Raw genomic sequence first — 14,698 nt, forward strand, 5'->3', positions numbered from 1 at the left:
TAGTCTATAATCTTTGTAAACTGCCCAGAGAGCTCCAGCGATTGGGTGGTATAGGAATGTAAGAAATGAAATCGCAAGTGGTGCCCCAAGGCAGCGTAACCCCCTCTCTGCTCCGGCCCAGGGCATCGGATGCTACATGTTCCGCGTCGATGACTCGGAGGTGGTGGACGCCACCATGCATGGGAACGCAGCCCGATTCATCAACCACTCCTGCGAGCCCAACTGCTACTCCCGAGTTATCAGCATTGACGGGCAGAAGCACATCGTCATCTTCGCCGTGCGCAAGATCTACCGTGGCGAGGAGCTCACCTACGACTACAAGTTTCCCATTGAAGACGCCAACAACAAGCTGCCCTGCAACTGCGGTGCCAAGAAATGCCGCCGGTCTCTCAATTGAGCAGCTGGGCTTGGCCTGGCGCAGCGGGGTTGGTCTTGGGGCTTGCACCCAGGGCAGGTGGGCAGGGAGTGCCCTCTGAGGCAAGGGCTAAGCCCGGTGGTCTGCTCAGGCTGGCTCTTTTGCTGGTGTCTTGGCTCTCACCCAGAGGGTGAACTTCGCTGTATTGTGTCACAAGCAGGGAGGGCGGGGGCTGGAGCAAGCAAAATGCCGTGAGCGGGGGCACCCCTTCCAGCCTTCTGCTTCAGACTCCGAACGAGCATGGTGTGCAGATCTCACTGGCCTGACTGTGACTGGCAACGTCGGGGTGGCTCCCAGGAATTCCTGTGCCAGCTGTAGAGGAATCCCCTTGGTGCTGAGGAGTCCCCAGCACTTTGAGGGGGCTCCAATTAGGGCAAGCCCATCCTTAGAGGAGAGGAGTCCCTGGCAGAGGGAGCTGGCTGTCCCGCCAGGCCTTGGAGCCTCAGAGGGCCCTCCCTGCTCCTCTATCTGCACCCCGGTTGAAAATCCAGAGGCACCCAAATAGGAAACGGGGGCCCCTCCCAAACAGCAGGCCTCATGGCGGTGGCTTCTGCAGCAGCGGAGAGTGGTTCATTTTCCCCACTGCCCCACAAATTAGGAAAAGAGTATGGGATGGGGGATGTTGGGGGCCAGTGCTCCCAGTGAGCTGCAGGCTGTGGGCCCATTGGGTCGGAGAAGATTAGGGCATCTGGGTTCTGTTGCCCCCACCCCCATGTGAGATCTTGTGCCCATTTGAAAGCCAATCCAAGCAGCCTCCCTCCCAGCCTCTTCAGTTGCACCCTCTTGAATTATGTCATTGAATTTTACTTGGTTCTGTTTACAGTTTAGTATTTAAGGTTTTGTAAATGTAAATATATTTTGTATATTTTTCTATGAGAAGCACTTCAGAGGGAAGAGCACTTAGGAGACTATTTTTTCAATCGTGGGGTCACTCTAATTTAAATGAACCCATTTTAATGCCCGTCTTATTTTCATAAGATGGGCTTTAGGAGGTTGCTGGCCGAGCCTGCATCTGATCCGGGGGGGGGGGGGGTGTCTTTAGTGGCTCACAGTTAACTGGAAGCTGCTTTGGCTGGATCTTGGATTTTGCATTGTGCAGGAGAAGGTCCTCACACGCTTCCAGAAGGATTCTTGGAAGCCATGTGTTGATGCCTCCTCTGACATTGGGGCATTTGGCTCTCCGTTGACGTGAGGGATTCCCTTTGCGCTCCCCCCTTCTCTTTCTCCTTCTTCCAGTGCTAGAGCGGTAAATGTCTCAACTTCCCACCAGGTTACACCCCTCAGTAACTCAGCATTTCTGGCCTACTCTGCCTCATGCCAGAATTTCCTTGGCTCTGACCTGCCTGGGGACCGCCAGGAAAACAGCAAGGATGCAGGCCTGTCCAGAACGCTTCTCGCTGCTGCTGAGCCAGGTTTCTTCCAGGCCAAGGAGCACCCTCCCTGCAAGGCCCTTGTGAGCCCACCTGCCACTGGCCTGGGGAGAATGGGCCGCACTACTCAGCCTTCCTCCTTCCTGCCCCACACAGAATGCAGGCTTGGCATCCCTTTCTCCTTTAGGGAGGGAAAAAGGAAAGCCCAGGCTGGAGCTGCCTTTCATGAAGGTGGCAGAGCCAGTGGGGAAGCACATGGCCCTTCAGCCGCTTCGGTGTCGCCAGCCTGCAGGCCAAGGAGGGCTAGGACACAGTCCCTTGCTGCTACCAAAGCTCTGTGCCAGCAGCCTGGTCAGAAGAGAGTCCGTCCCATGCTTCCCCCTCTCTTCCTGGAGGGAGCTCTGAGCAGGGCCTGGAGGAGCGCAGCATGGCTCGGGGTGAAGCTGGGTGGGGGTCTGAGCTCACAGATGTTCGCTGCTGCGGACCCGTTTCTGGCTGTCCTTCGCAGCAGCCAGTCAAAGTGTCTGCAAGCCAAGGGAAGCCCTGTGCGCTGCCAGCACCGCGCCTGGGCTCCCCAGAGGGACTTCGGGACTTGGGGAAGGGCCTCAGCCGCCCAAGGGGAGGAGCAAATGGGAGCAGCTCTGCCACTTCCCGGCAATATGAATGTATCTAAGAACTGACAGAGATCATGATCCCTGGGAATACGAAGAGTCAGACCTTTAAGGTGTTTATTTTTTTAAAGGAAAAGCGGGTCACTGCAAAGGGCTGGGCTGTCCTCTTCTCTTCTTCGTTTTTCTCCATTGCAAAGCAATACGTTGTGCAGAATCATGTCGATCCCATCCAGACTGCTGGTCCCCCTCCCCACACCCCTGCAACTTTTTAGAACTATAACTATGGTATATATAGGAACTAATATCGTACTGCACCGTGTCTTGCAACCTGGCTTTGAATCCTCCTGAAGACTTTAGATACCAGTTGCTCCAAAGGCAGGAAAAGCAGCAAGCCCAGGGCCCTGGGGATCAATGGCGCCTGCCTCCTCCAAGTGGGGTTCGGTAGGGGCAAGGATGGTGGATACTCTGGCTGACTCTGCCTGCATGCGTACCCCCAGGGAGTGAGGGGGGCAGGCTTGGCTATAAATTCTCCTGACCTTCAGTGTAAGCAGTCAGTCCTTGTACAACTTGTTTCACGCTACCGCCACCTCTTCCTCCTCTTGGGCTCCAAAGGATGGACCCATCCTCCAACGGCATCGTGTGCTTTCCTGGTATCTCCGCAAGGTCCTGCAGCTTTGCCTCTCAGCCAAGAACTGTGCTTGTGTTGTTCCTTTGATTCAACGTAGCTGTCTTTAATAGCAACAGGTAGTGAATAATTGTCTCAAGCCGTGCAAAAGCTACGCAAACAGGGTTCTGTTCCAGACAAAAAGCAACCTATCATGTAAACCCAATTTATCTTCTTTTTCTTCTCTCTACTTGTGTTCTTCCAAATGATTTGGGGTTGGTTTGTTTTTTTAAAGAGGAAATGCGTCTCGTGCTGCATCAGTGTTAATTCCCTGTCATCGTCACAGGAATGAAGGAAGTACTTTCAATAGTTCCAGAAATGACTGAAAGACTGAATGTAAAAATAAGTGTATATAGTTGTACAAAAAAAGGAGTTTTTAAACATGTTTATTTTCTATGCACTTTTTTTATTTAAGTGATAGTTTAATTAATAAACATGTCAAGTTTATTGCTTCAGGGGACAGTGTTTCATTTATTGATCTGTGCTGTGGAGATTCTTCCTGGGGCATCTTCCTAATAGCTGTCAAAAGGGGATTCACCCCTCCCAGATGACACCCTATAAACCTGTCTGCACCCCATACGGAAGTCACTGCCCCAGGCATTTCCTCGTGCTACAGTGCAGGTGAGGTTCTGTGAGACACCACATGCCTCTCTAGCGGCAGTGGCCTTAACACAGCCCGCAGAAACAACGGGAGCCTTGCGTGGAGAACTCCGTCCGTAACCCCTTGCCTTAAAGAGCACCTAGAGCAGATGGCCTTGGAGGGGACACTGCACAGGAGGTGGAATGGCGGCACTTGTGGCACACCTTCAGCGGGGAGAGTGCCTGCCAAGGGCAAGCTGGGCCGAATTTGGGAGAGCTCACCAAGCACCTCTGTGACATCAGGAGGGCGCTGCCTGTCACTGCACGGGCTGAGGACCAAGCTTGGGGAGGTGGTTCAGTTTGTTGCATTTCCTGCTCCAAAATGTTTTTAGTGGGGGGGTTGCTTTGTTTTGAGACTGAACGAGTCCTGTTGTACTTATTTCTGAGTAAACCTGCTCAGCCTGGTGCTGTGAGTGTTTCAGCTGATGGAAAGTCGTTTGGCACACTGGGTTTGACTTGGCTTAAGGACAGCACTGAAGAGCGCTTGATGCACTTTAAACACACGAGCAAAGGAAGTGAATAAACAGCACATTGTTTGCAGACTAAAATAAACCATAGGATTTCTGTTAGGAATGGAGTCTGGGCATGTTTGTCCCCATCCCTTCGACTCAACTGGATTTGTCTTCTTGATATTTCTGCTACAGCTCTTGCTGATAAAATAACAAAACAATTTTCTAAGTTCGTTGGCATAGCCAAAGAAGTACATGATGCTTTAGTTTGCTAGTTGTGTGGATGAGCAGTATTATAAGTACCCAAGAGTAAATTTGAAGCTCAGAAGACAAATTATTTACCATGATTTTCCAGCACTTCATGCTTTCTAACCACAAAATCTCCCCATATTCAATATTCCAGGGGCTTGTAAATTTTGTACATTTTTTAAGGTTTTTTTGTTAGTTTATATTTTTTGTTCTTGGTTGTGGAGCACACACACACACACCCCATGTAGGTCAGGTTGTTTTGGGGATTTGGATTCAACACGTGCCTTAGAATCATAGCATAGTATGGTTAGAAGGGGCCTATAAGACCATCGAGGGCAACCCCCCTGCTCAGTGCAGGAATCCAAGTCAAAGTATCTCTGACAGATGGCTGTCCAGCCTTGTTTTGAATGTCTCCAGTGTGGGAGAGCCCACTACCTCCCTAGGTAAGTGCTTCCACTGTCATATTGCTCTCAGGACGTTTTGCCTGATGTTCAGCTGGAATCTGGCTTCCTGTAACTTGTGCCCATTGTTCCGTGTCCTGCACTCTGGGATGATCGAGAAGAGATCCTGGCCTTCCTCTCTGTGACAACCTTGCAAGTACTTGAAGAGCGCTATCATATCTCCCCTCGGTCTTCTCAAGGCTAAACATGTCCAGTTCTTTCAGTCTCTCTTCACAGAGCTTTGTTTCCAGTCCCCTGATCATCTTTGTTGCCCTCCTCTGAACCCTCTCCAGCTTGTCTGCATCCTTCTTAAAGTGCAGTGCCCAGAACTGGACACAGTACTCCAGATGAAGCCTAAGCAGTGCTGAGTAGAGGGGAACTAGTACTTCCCAGGATTTGGATGCTATGCTTCTATGAATGTAGCCCAAAAGAGCATTTGCCTTTTTTCCAGCCACATCACATGGTTGGCTCATATACAGCTTGTGATCTACCATAATTCCAAGATCCTTCTCGCTTGTAGTTGTTGAGCCACGTATCCCCCATCTTGTAACTGTGCATTTGGTTTCTTTTTCCTAGGTGCACAACTTGGCATTTATCCCTATTAAATTTTATTCCTTCAGCAAAGGAGATCGTTACCTTGTCGTGGTGCTGGAGCTTGAGCATTTCAATGACATCATGAGCTAAACCGTGAAGGGACACCCAAGATGGGAAGGTCATGGCAGAGAGGTCAGACTAAATACGATCCCTGGGGAAGGAAACAGCAACCCACCCCAGTATTCTTGCCATGAAAACTAAATGGATCAGTACAACCAAAGATATGTCGGTATACCATCGGAAGATGGGACTCCCAGGTTGGAAGATGGTCAAAATGCTACTGGGGAGGAACAGAGGATAAGTTCAACTAGCCCCAGATGTGATGACGCAGCTAGCTCAAAGCCGAAAGGACGGCTAGCGGCCGATGGTGCTGGTGGTGAACGACAAATCCGATGTTCTAAAGATCAACACATTATAGGAACCTGGAATGTAAGATCTATGAGCCAGGGCAAATTGGATGTGGTTATTGGGGAGATGTCAAGATTAAATATAGACATTTTGGGTGTCAGTGAACTGAAATGGGCTGGAATGGGCCACTTCACATCAAATGACCACCAGATATACTACTGTGGACAAGAGGACCACAGAAGAAATGGAGTAGCCTTCATAATTAATCATAAAGTGGCTAAAGCAGTGCTTGGATACAATCCAAAAAATGACAGAATGATCTCAACTGGAATTCAGGGTAAGCCATTTAACATCACAGTGATCCAAATATACGCCCCAACCACAGATGCTGAAAAAGCAGAAGTAGATCAGTTCTATGAGGATCTGCAGCAGCTACTGGATAGTACGCCCAAAAAAGATGTTATTTTCATTACAGGAGACTGGAATGCTAAGGTGGGTAGTCAAACGACACCTGGAATTACAGGCAAGCATGGTCTGGGAGAACAAAATGAAGCAGGACATAGGCTGATAGAATTTTGTCAAGACAACTCACCGTGCATAACATAACAAACCCTCTCTTCCAACAACCTAAGAGACGACTTTATACATGGACTTCACCAGACGGTCGACACCGAAATCAGATTGACTACATCCTTTGTAGCCAAAGGTGGCGGACATCTATGCAGTCAGTAAAAACAAGACCTGGAGCTGATCGTAGTTCAGATCACGAACTTCTTATTGCACAATTTAGAATCAGACTAAAGAGAATAGGGAAGACCCACAGATCAGTTAGATATGAGATCACTAATATTCCTCATGAATATGCAGTGGAGGTGAAGAATAGATTTAAGGGACTAGATTTAGTAGATAGGGTCCCAGAAGAACTATGGACAGAAGTTTGCAACATTGTTCAGGAGGCGGCAACAAAAAACGTCCCAAAGAAAAAGAAAACCAAGAAGGCAAGATGGCTGTCTGCTGAGACACTGGAAGCAGCCCAAGAAAGAAGGAAAGCAAAAGGCAACAGTGATCAGGGGAGATATGCCCAATTAAATGCAAAATTCCAGAGGTTAGCCAGAAGAGATAAGGAATTATTTTTAAACAAGCAATGCGCGGAAGTGGAAGAAGATAATAGAATAGGAAGGACAAGAGACCTCTTTCAGAAAATTAGAAACATCGGAGGTAAATTCCAGGCAAAAATGGGTATGATCAAAAACAAAGATGGCAAGGACCTAACAGAAGCAGAAGAGATCAAGAAAAGGTGGCAAGAATATACAGAAGATCTGTATAGGAAGGATAATAATACTGGGGATAGATTTGACGGTGTGGTCAGTGAGCTAGAGCCAGACATGCTGAAGAGTGAGGTTGAATGGGCCTTAAGAAGCATTGCTAATAACAAGGCAGCAGGAGATGACAGTATCCGAGCTGAACTGTTTAATATCTTGCACGATGATGCTGTCAAGGTGATGCATGCCATATGCCAGCAAATTTGCAAAACACAAGAATGGCCAACAGATTGGAAAAAATCAACTTATATCCCCATACCAAAAAAGGGAAGCACCAAAGAATGTTCAAACTATCAAACAGTGGCACTTATTTCACATGCCAGTAAGGTAATGCTCAATATCTTGCAAGGTAGACTCCAGCAATCCATGGAACGAGAATTGCCAGATGTACCAGCTGGGTTTAGAAAAGGCAGAGGAACTAGAGACCAAATTGCCAATATCCGCTGGATAATGGAGAAAGCCAGGGAGTTTCAGAAAAACATCTATCTCTGTTTTATTGACTATTCTAAAACCTTTGACTGTGTGGATCATAACAAATTGTGGCAAGTTCTTGGTGGTATGGGGATACCAAGTCATCTTGTCTGCCTCCTGAGGAATCTGTAGAACGACCAAGTAGCAACGGTAAGAACAGACCACGGATCAACGGACTGGTTTAAGATTGGGAAAGGAGTACGGCAGGGTTGTATACTCTCACCCTACCTATTCAACCTGTACGCAGAACACATCATGCGACGTGCTGGGCTTGATGAAGCCAAGGCTGGAGTTAAAATCGCTGGAAGAAACATTAACAATCTCCGATATGCAGATGATACCACCTCGTAAGTGAGGAGGAGCTGAGGAACCTCATGACGAAGGTGAAAGAAGAAAGTGCAAAAGCTGGGTTGCAGTTAAACCTCAAAAAAAACAAGATTATGGCAACCAGCTTGATTGATAACTGGCAAATAGAGGGAGAAAACGTGGAGGCAGTGACGGACTTTGTCTTTCTAGGCGCAAAGATTACTGCAGACGCTGACTGCAGCCAGGAAATCAGAAGACGTTTACTTCTTGGGAGGAGAGCAATGACAAATCTTGATAAAATAGTGAAGAGCGGAGACATCACACTGACAACAAAGGTCCGCATAGTTAAAGCAATAGTATTCCCTGTAGTAACCTATGGCTGCGAGAGCTGGACCATAAGGAAGGCTGAGTGAAGGAAGATAGATGCTTTTGAATTGTGGTGCTGGAGGAAAATTCTGAGAGTGCCTTGGACTGCAAGAAGATCAAACCAGTCCATACTCCAGGAAATAAAGCCAGACTGCTCACTTGAGGGAATGATATTAAAGGCAAAACTGAAGTACTTTGGCCACATAATGAGAAGACAGGATACCCTGGAGAAGATGCTGATGCTAGGGAAAGTGGAAGGCAAAAGGAAGAGGGGCCGACCAAGGGCAAGATGGATGGATGATATTCTGGAGATGACGGACTCGACCTTGGGGGAGCTGGGGGAAACTACGGCCGACAGGAAGCTCTGGCGTGGGCTGGTCCATGAAGTCACGAAGAGTCGGAAGCGACTGAACGAATAAACAACAACAAACAAATTTCATTCTGTTGTTTTCTGCCCAGCGCTCCAGTCTATCCAGTTCGATGGCATCAGGAAGGCTAAAGCTGAGAAAGAGCTGAGGTTAGTGAGGGATGCTAAAAGCAACAAAAACGCTTTCTTTAGCTACATGCATAGTAAAAGACAAGAGGAAAGAAATGGTGGTTCAGCTATTAAATAAGGATGGCACAATGATAACAGATGTCAAAGAAAAGGCAGAAGTGCTCAATTCCTACTTTGGCTCAGTCTTTTCCCGAAAGAGGGTCTATGACCCCCCTGGCAAAGGCGAAGTACAGGCTGAAGGGGCAGGATTGCAGCTTGAGATCGATAGGCATACGGTCAAGGAATGCCTAATTACTTTGAATGAGTTCAAATCTCCAGGGCCAGATGAACTGCATCCTAGAGTCATAAAGGAACTGGCAGAAGAGCTCTCAGAACCGCTGTCTATTCTCTTTGAGAAATCATGGAGGACGGGGGAAGTGCCAGATGACTGGAGGAGGGCTAATGTTGTCCCCATCTTCAAAAAGGGTGAAAAAGAAGAACCTGGGAACTACAGACCAGTCAGTCTGACATCAATCCCTGGGAAAATTCTGGAGCAGATGATGAAGCAATCCATCTGGAAGCACCTTGACAACAATGCAGTGATGACTCGAAGCCAACATGGATTTGTCAAGAACAAGTCCTGCCAGATGAATCTGATCTCATACCTCCCTTGTGGACTGTGGGAATGCTGTAGACATCATATACCTCGACTTCAGCAAAGCTTTTGACAAAGTGCCCCATGATATCCTGATGAGCAAACCAGCTCAAAGTGGGCTAGATGAAACAACGGTCTGGTGGATCCACAATTGGCTACAGAATCGGACTCAAAGAGTGCTTATCAATGGGACCTTCTCAAACTGGGGAGAGGTAACAAGCGGGGTACCGCAGGGCTCAGTCCTGGGCCCAGTGCTCTTCAACATTTTTATGAAGGAGTTGCACTGGTTACCAGTTGTTTTCCGGGCCAAATTCAAGGTGTTGGTTTTGACCTTTAAAACCCTATATGGTTCCGGCCCAGCCTATCTTAAGGAGTGCCTCCAGCAGTACCAGACAGGCCGCTTAACAAGATCAGCCTCGGATGGCCTTCTCTCTGTCCCATCAGCCAGGACAGCTAGACTGGTGGGGACAAGGGAGGGGGCCTTTTCTGTGGTGGCCCCCACTCTGTGGAACTCCCTCCCTAGGGAACTCCGCCATGCCCCCTCTTTAATGAGCTTCCATCGTGCATTAAAAACGTGGTTGTTCAGGCAGGCATTTGGGGTGGGTTAGGGTATTTTAGAAAATGTTTTTACTGTAGAATTTTATTGTTTTAAACTGTTTTATCGTATGTTGTACATCGCTCAGAGTGGCTGGGTGACCAGCCAAATGGGCGATTAATAAATTTAATAATAATAATAATAATAAATGACTTGGATGAGCAGGTGCAGGGAATGCTGATCAAATTTGCAGATTTATAAGAATTGAGCACTTCTGCCTTTTCTTTGTCATCTGTTATCCTTTTGCTATCATCATGTAATAGTTGAACCACCATTTCTTTCCTCTGCCTTTTACTATACACGTAGCTGAAGAAAGCCTTTTTGTTGTTTTTAGCTTCCCTTGCTAATCTCAGCTCATTCTCAGCTTTAGCCTTCCTGACGCCATCCCTGCAATTCTGTGCTACCTGCCTGTACTCTTCCTTTGTAGCTTGGCCTTCCTTCCACTTTCTATATGTGTCCTTTTTGTTTTCACATCATCGCTAAACTTTTTGTGAAATCACATCAGCTTCTTCTGTTGTCTTCCACCTATTTTTCTTGTTGGAATTGTTTGTAATTGTGCCTTGAGAATTTCCTTTTTTAAAAACTCCCACCCATCTTGGACTCCTTTTCTCATTAGAGTCGTTTCCGATGGGACCTTACTGATCATTGTTCCGAGTGTATTAAAATCAGCTTTCCTAAAATCCAGGGTACACGTTTGACTGCACTCGGCTTTTGCTTCCCTTAGAACCAAGAACTCAAGTACAACATGGTCGCTTTCCCCCAGAGTTCCTGTAACTGCTACTTGATCCACTAAGTCATCTCTGTTGGTTAGGATCAAGTCAAGGATAGCCGATCCTCTAGTTCCTTCCTCTACTTTCTGTAGGAGGGGCCATGTTTTGCAGAATTTGTCTCCCAACAGATATTGAGGAATTTGAAGTCCCCCATTACTACTACATCATGCTTCCTTGAAACATTGGCAATGTGCTTTTCAAAAGCTTCATCTTCTCCTTGATTGGGTGACCAGTAGTAGACTCTGACCACCATGTTCCTTTTATTCTTTGCTCCATTTATTTTAACCCAGATGCTCTCGATGGGACTACCAAGCTCATCCTCCTGTATTTCTGTGCAGAAATATGTATTTTTAACATAGTGCAACTCCACCTCCCTTTCTGTTCCACCTGTTCTTTTTGAAGTTCAATCCTTCAATTGCTGTATTCCAGTCATGAGAGTCATCCCACCAAGTCTCAGTTACACCTATCAAGTCATAATTTCCCTCCCGTACTAAGAGTTCAAGTTTGTTCTGTTTGTTTCCCATACTCTGGGCATTAGTATACAGACATCGAATACCATGTGCTTTATAGTCTGGCTTTCTTCCTACATGTTTCTAAAGACTATTATTGGGCACTATTAGAGCTCTTCTCTCCATTGTGGTGCATGAGCCTTCGTCCATTGTTACCCCCAACTTTATGTCTCCCTCCCCCATAAGTTTCAGTTTAAAGCCCTCCTGATGAAATTCTTCATGCTGTGGCCAAACACATTTTTCCCAGCCCTTGTGAGGTGCAACCCGTCCCTTGCCAACAGCCCATCTTCCAGGAAGTATAGCCCGTGGTCCCAGAATCCAAATCTCTCTCGTTGGCACCACCTTCGTAGCCAGTCATTCACCCGAAGTATTTTCCTTTTCCTTTCTAGCCCTCTTCTAACTACTGGAAGGATGGATGAGAAAACTATCTGGGCCCCAAAGTTCTTGAGTTTCCTTCCCAAAGCTTCAAAGGCTGACGTGATTTCTTCGTAGCTCCGATTGGCGGTATCATTTGTTCTGATGTGGATGAGAATGGATACCTGTCATTGGGCTTTATGAGTGTAGGCAACCCTTCAGTCACACCTCTAATCCGTCCTCTTGGGAGACAGCATACCTGGCAAGTCCATGGGTCTTCGCAACATACTTGGGTTTTGATCCCACGCAGCAAGGAGTCTCCCACTACTACTACTCTTCTTGTTGTAGGCCTTGGTTTCATTGTCTCTGCTTGACTGACCTTCGGCTTCTTGCTCGTTCTCATGCAGAGTCCCATCATTCTTCCCCTGCAGGCTGTCCTCCAGTCTCATTCTCATGTACCTGGAAACGGTTCCATAGCTCCTCCGCCTCCACTGGTGCAGAGTGGCTTCTAGTTCTTCTTCTCCTTTCACCCTTTTCCAAGGAGTATCCTCTACTTCATTTTTCTTCTCAGCATTTTCCTCTTCTGCCTCAGCTTGCTGTTGCTCTTCTGGCTTCTGTACCCCTCTTTGGTGCTGTAGTTCCACCGTTCTATCTAAGAACTCTCCGTCTTTGTTTATTCCCTGGAGGGTCGACACTTGCCGCTCCAGTCCTCTTACTTTTTCTTCCAACAGTGTAATCAACTTGTACTTGTTGCACGTGTAGGCCATGATGCTCTCAGGCAAGAAAACAAACACTGCACATACCTTGCTAGTCACCACCACTGGAGACTCTTTTCCTTCCACGGTCTCTGTTCCCTTTTTGTTTCTAGCTTTCTAATTGTACTGGAATAGCCTGTGCTTTGTCCGCTATTCACTGGAGCCCCACTGGTATGCAAGTGTGTGTTACAAGAAAAAGAAATTTTAAAAAAATTGTTAGGGACCTCCCCCTTGATCTCTCCTGCCCAACTCCTGTTTGCTCTCCCTGTTCACTTGCTCTGATTGCTCGTTCTCTGGGAGCTTGCTTGCTTGTATAGCCCCTAGACCAGCTGGAGCAGGTTCCTCTGCTCAGCTCAGCTAGGAGTCAGGAAACAGACAAACTCCCCGCCCACACAGCTGCTGGGAGTACTCAGGCCAATTGGAGCTCTCAATTCAATTGGAGCTCTCAGGCGCACATGGTGAACACACTGCGACTCAGAATGGAAAGTCCTTGGGCTTACTCCAGCCCACTTGGGCCAAGAAGCAGGGTGGGTGCAGCCCAGTTCCACACCAGGCTAGATGGTGGTATCCTGCCTTTCTACAAAGTACTCAAAGGAGGTTAATGATAATAACGTTATTAAAATAATGTAGTACAAATAGCAATATAAAGTGATAAACATCCTAAAATAAATGCATTAACATTATTATGTGTGCACCCCACTTCAAAGAGGTGAGAGGTTTCAGGGGGTTCCAGTGCTTACTCGGTTCAGTTTCCTTCAAAGGAGGTCACATTTCTATTATATAAGATTCTGTGGTATACATAGAATCATAGAATAGTAGGGTTGGAAGGGGCCTACAAGGCCATCGAGTCCAACCCCCTGCTCAATGCAGGAATCCAAGTCAGAGCATCCCTGACAAATGGCTGTCCAGCCTCGTCTTGAAGGCCTCCAGTGTGGGAGAGCCCACCACCTCCCCAGGTCATTGGTTCCATTGTCGTATTGCTCTGACAGTCAGGACGTTTTTCCTGATGTTCAGCCGGAATCTGGCTTCCTGTAACTTGAGCCCATTCTTCCGTGTCCTGCACTCTGGGATGATCAAGAAGAGATCCTGGCCTTCTTCTCTGTGACAACCTTCCAAGTACTTGAAGAGCGCTATCATATCTCCCCTCAGTCTTCTCTTCTCAAGGCTAAACGTGCCCAGTTCTTTCAGTCTCTCTTCATAGGGCTTTGTTTCCAGTCCCCTGATCATCTTTGTTGCCCTCCTCTGAACCCTCTCCAGTTTGTCTGCATCCTTCTTAAAGTGTGGTGCCCAGAACTGGACACAGTACTCCAGATGAGGCCTAACCAGTGCTGAGTAGAGGGGAACTAGTACTTCCCGGGATTTGGAAGCAATGTTTCTATGAATGCAGCCCAAAAGAGCATTTGCCTTTTTTGCAGCCACATCACATTGTTGGCTCATATTCAGCTTGTGATCTACCACAATTCCAAGATCCTTCTCGCTTGTACTGTGGTTGAGCCACGTATCCCCCATCTTGTAACTGTGCATTTGGTTTCTTTTTCCTAGGTGCACAACTTGGCATTTACCCCTATTAAATGTCATTCTGTTGTTTTCTGCCCAGCACGCCAGTCTATCCAGATCACTTTGAATTTTGTTATTGTCTTCCAAAGCTATCCCGCCCAATTTTGTGTCATCTGCAAATTTGATCAGCATTCCCTGCACCTCCTCCTCCAAGTCATTCATAAAAATGTTGACAAGCACTGGGCCCAGGACTGAGCCCTGCGGTACCCCACTCATTACCTCTCCCCAGTTTGAGAAGGTCCCATTGATAAGCACTCTTTGAGTCCAATTCTGTAGCCAACTGTGGATCCACCGGACCGTTGTTTCATCTAGCCCACTTTGAGCTAGTTTGCTCATCAGGATATCATGGGGCACTTTGTCGAAAGCTTTGCTGAAGTCGAGGTATATGATGTCTACAGCATTCCCACGGTCCACAAGGGAGGTGACTTGATCAAAAAATGAGATCAGATTTGTCTGGCAGGACTTGTTTTTGACAAATCCATGTTGGCTTCGAGTAATCACGGCATTGTTGTCAAGGTGCTTCCAGATGGATTGCTTCATCATCTGCTCCAGAATTTCCCCAGGGATTGATGTCAGACTGACTGGTCTGTAGTTCCCAGGTTCCTCCTTTTTACCCTTTTTGAAGATAGGGACAACGTTAGCCCTCCTCCAGTCATCTGGCACTTCCCCCGTCCTCCATGATTGCTCAAAGAGAATAGACAGCGGTTCTGAGAGTTCTTCTGCCAGTTCCTTTATGACTCTAGGATGCAGTTCATCTGGCCCTGGAGATTTGAACTCATTCGAA

At 47.3% G+C, this 14,698-nt stretch overlaps 1 protein-coding gene across 4 annotated transcripts in view; it reads left to right on the top strand.

The window, feature by feature from the left end:
* Positions 1 to 6,840, top strand: part of KMT2A (lysine methyltransferase 2A) — a 66,846-nt gene extending 60,006 nt beyond the window's left edge. For all 4 annotated transcript variants that reach the window (XM_084860592.1, XM_084860593.1, XM_084860594.1 and 1 more), the window contains one exon: positions 122 to 6,840. In XM_084860592.1, the coding sequence (XP_084716718.1) occupies positions 122 to 397 (276 nt within the window). In that variant the 3' untranslated portion in view covers positions 398 to 6,840. The remainder of the gene's footprint in view (positions 1 to 121) is intronic.
* Positions 6,841 to 14,698: the final 7,858 nt, after the last annotated feature.

Source organism: Heloderma suspectum, chromosome 6 (genome assembly GCF_057233095.1).
Source record: "Heloderma suspectum isolate Gila_16-S chromosome 6, 16-S_ref, whole genome shotgun sequence".
NCBI lineage: Eukaryota > Metazoa > Chordata > Lepidosauria > Squamata > Helodermatidae > Heloderma > Heloderma suspectum.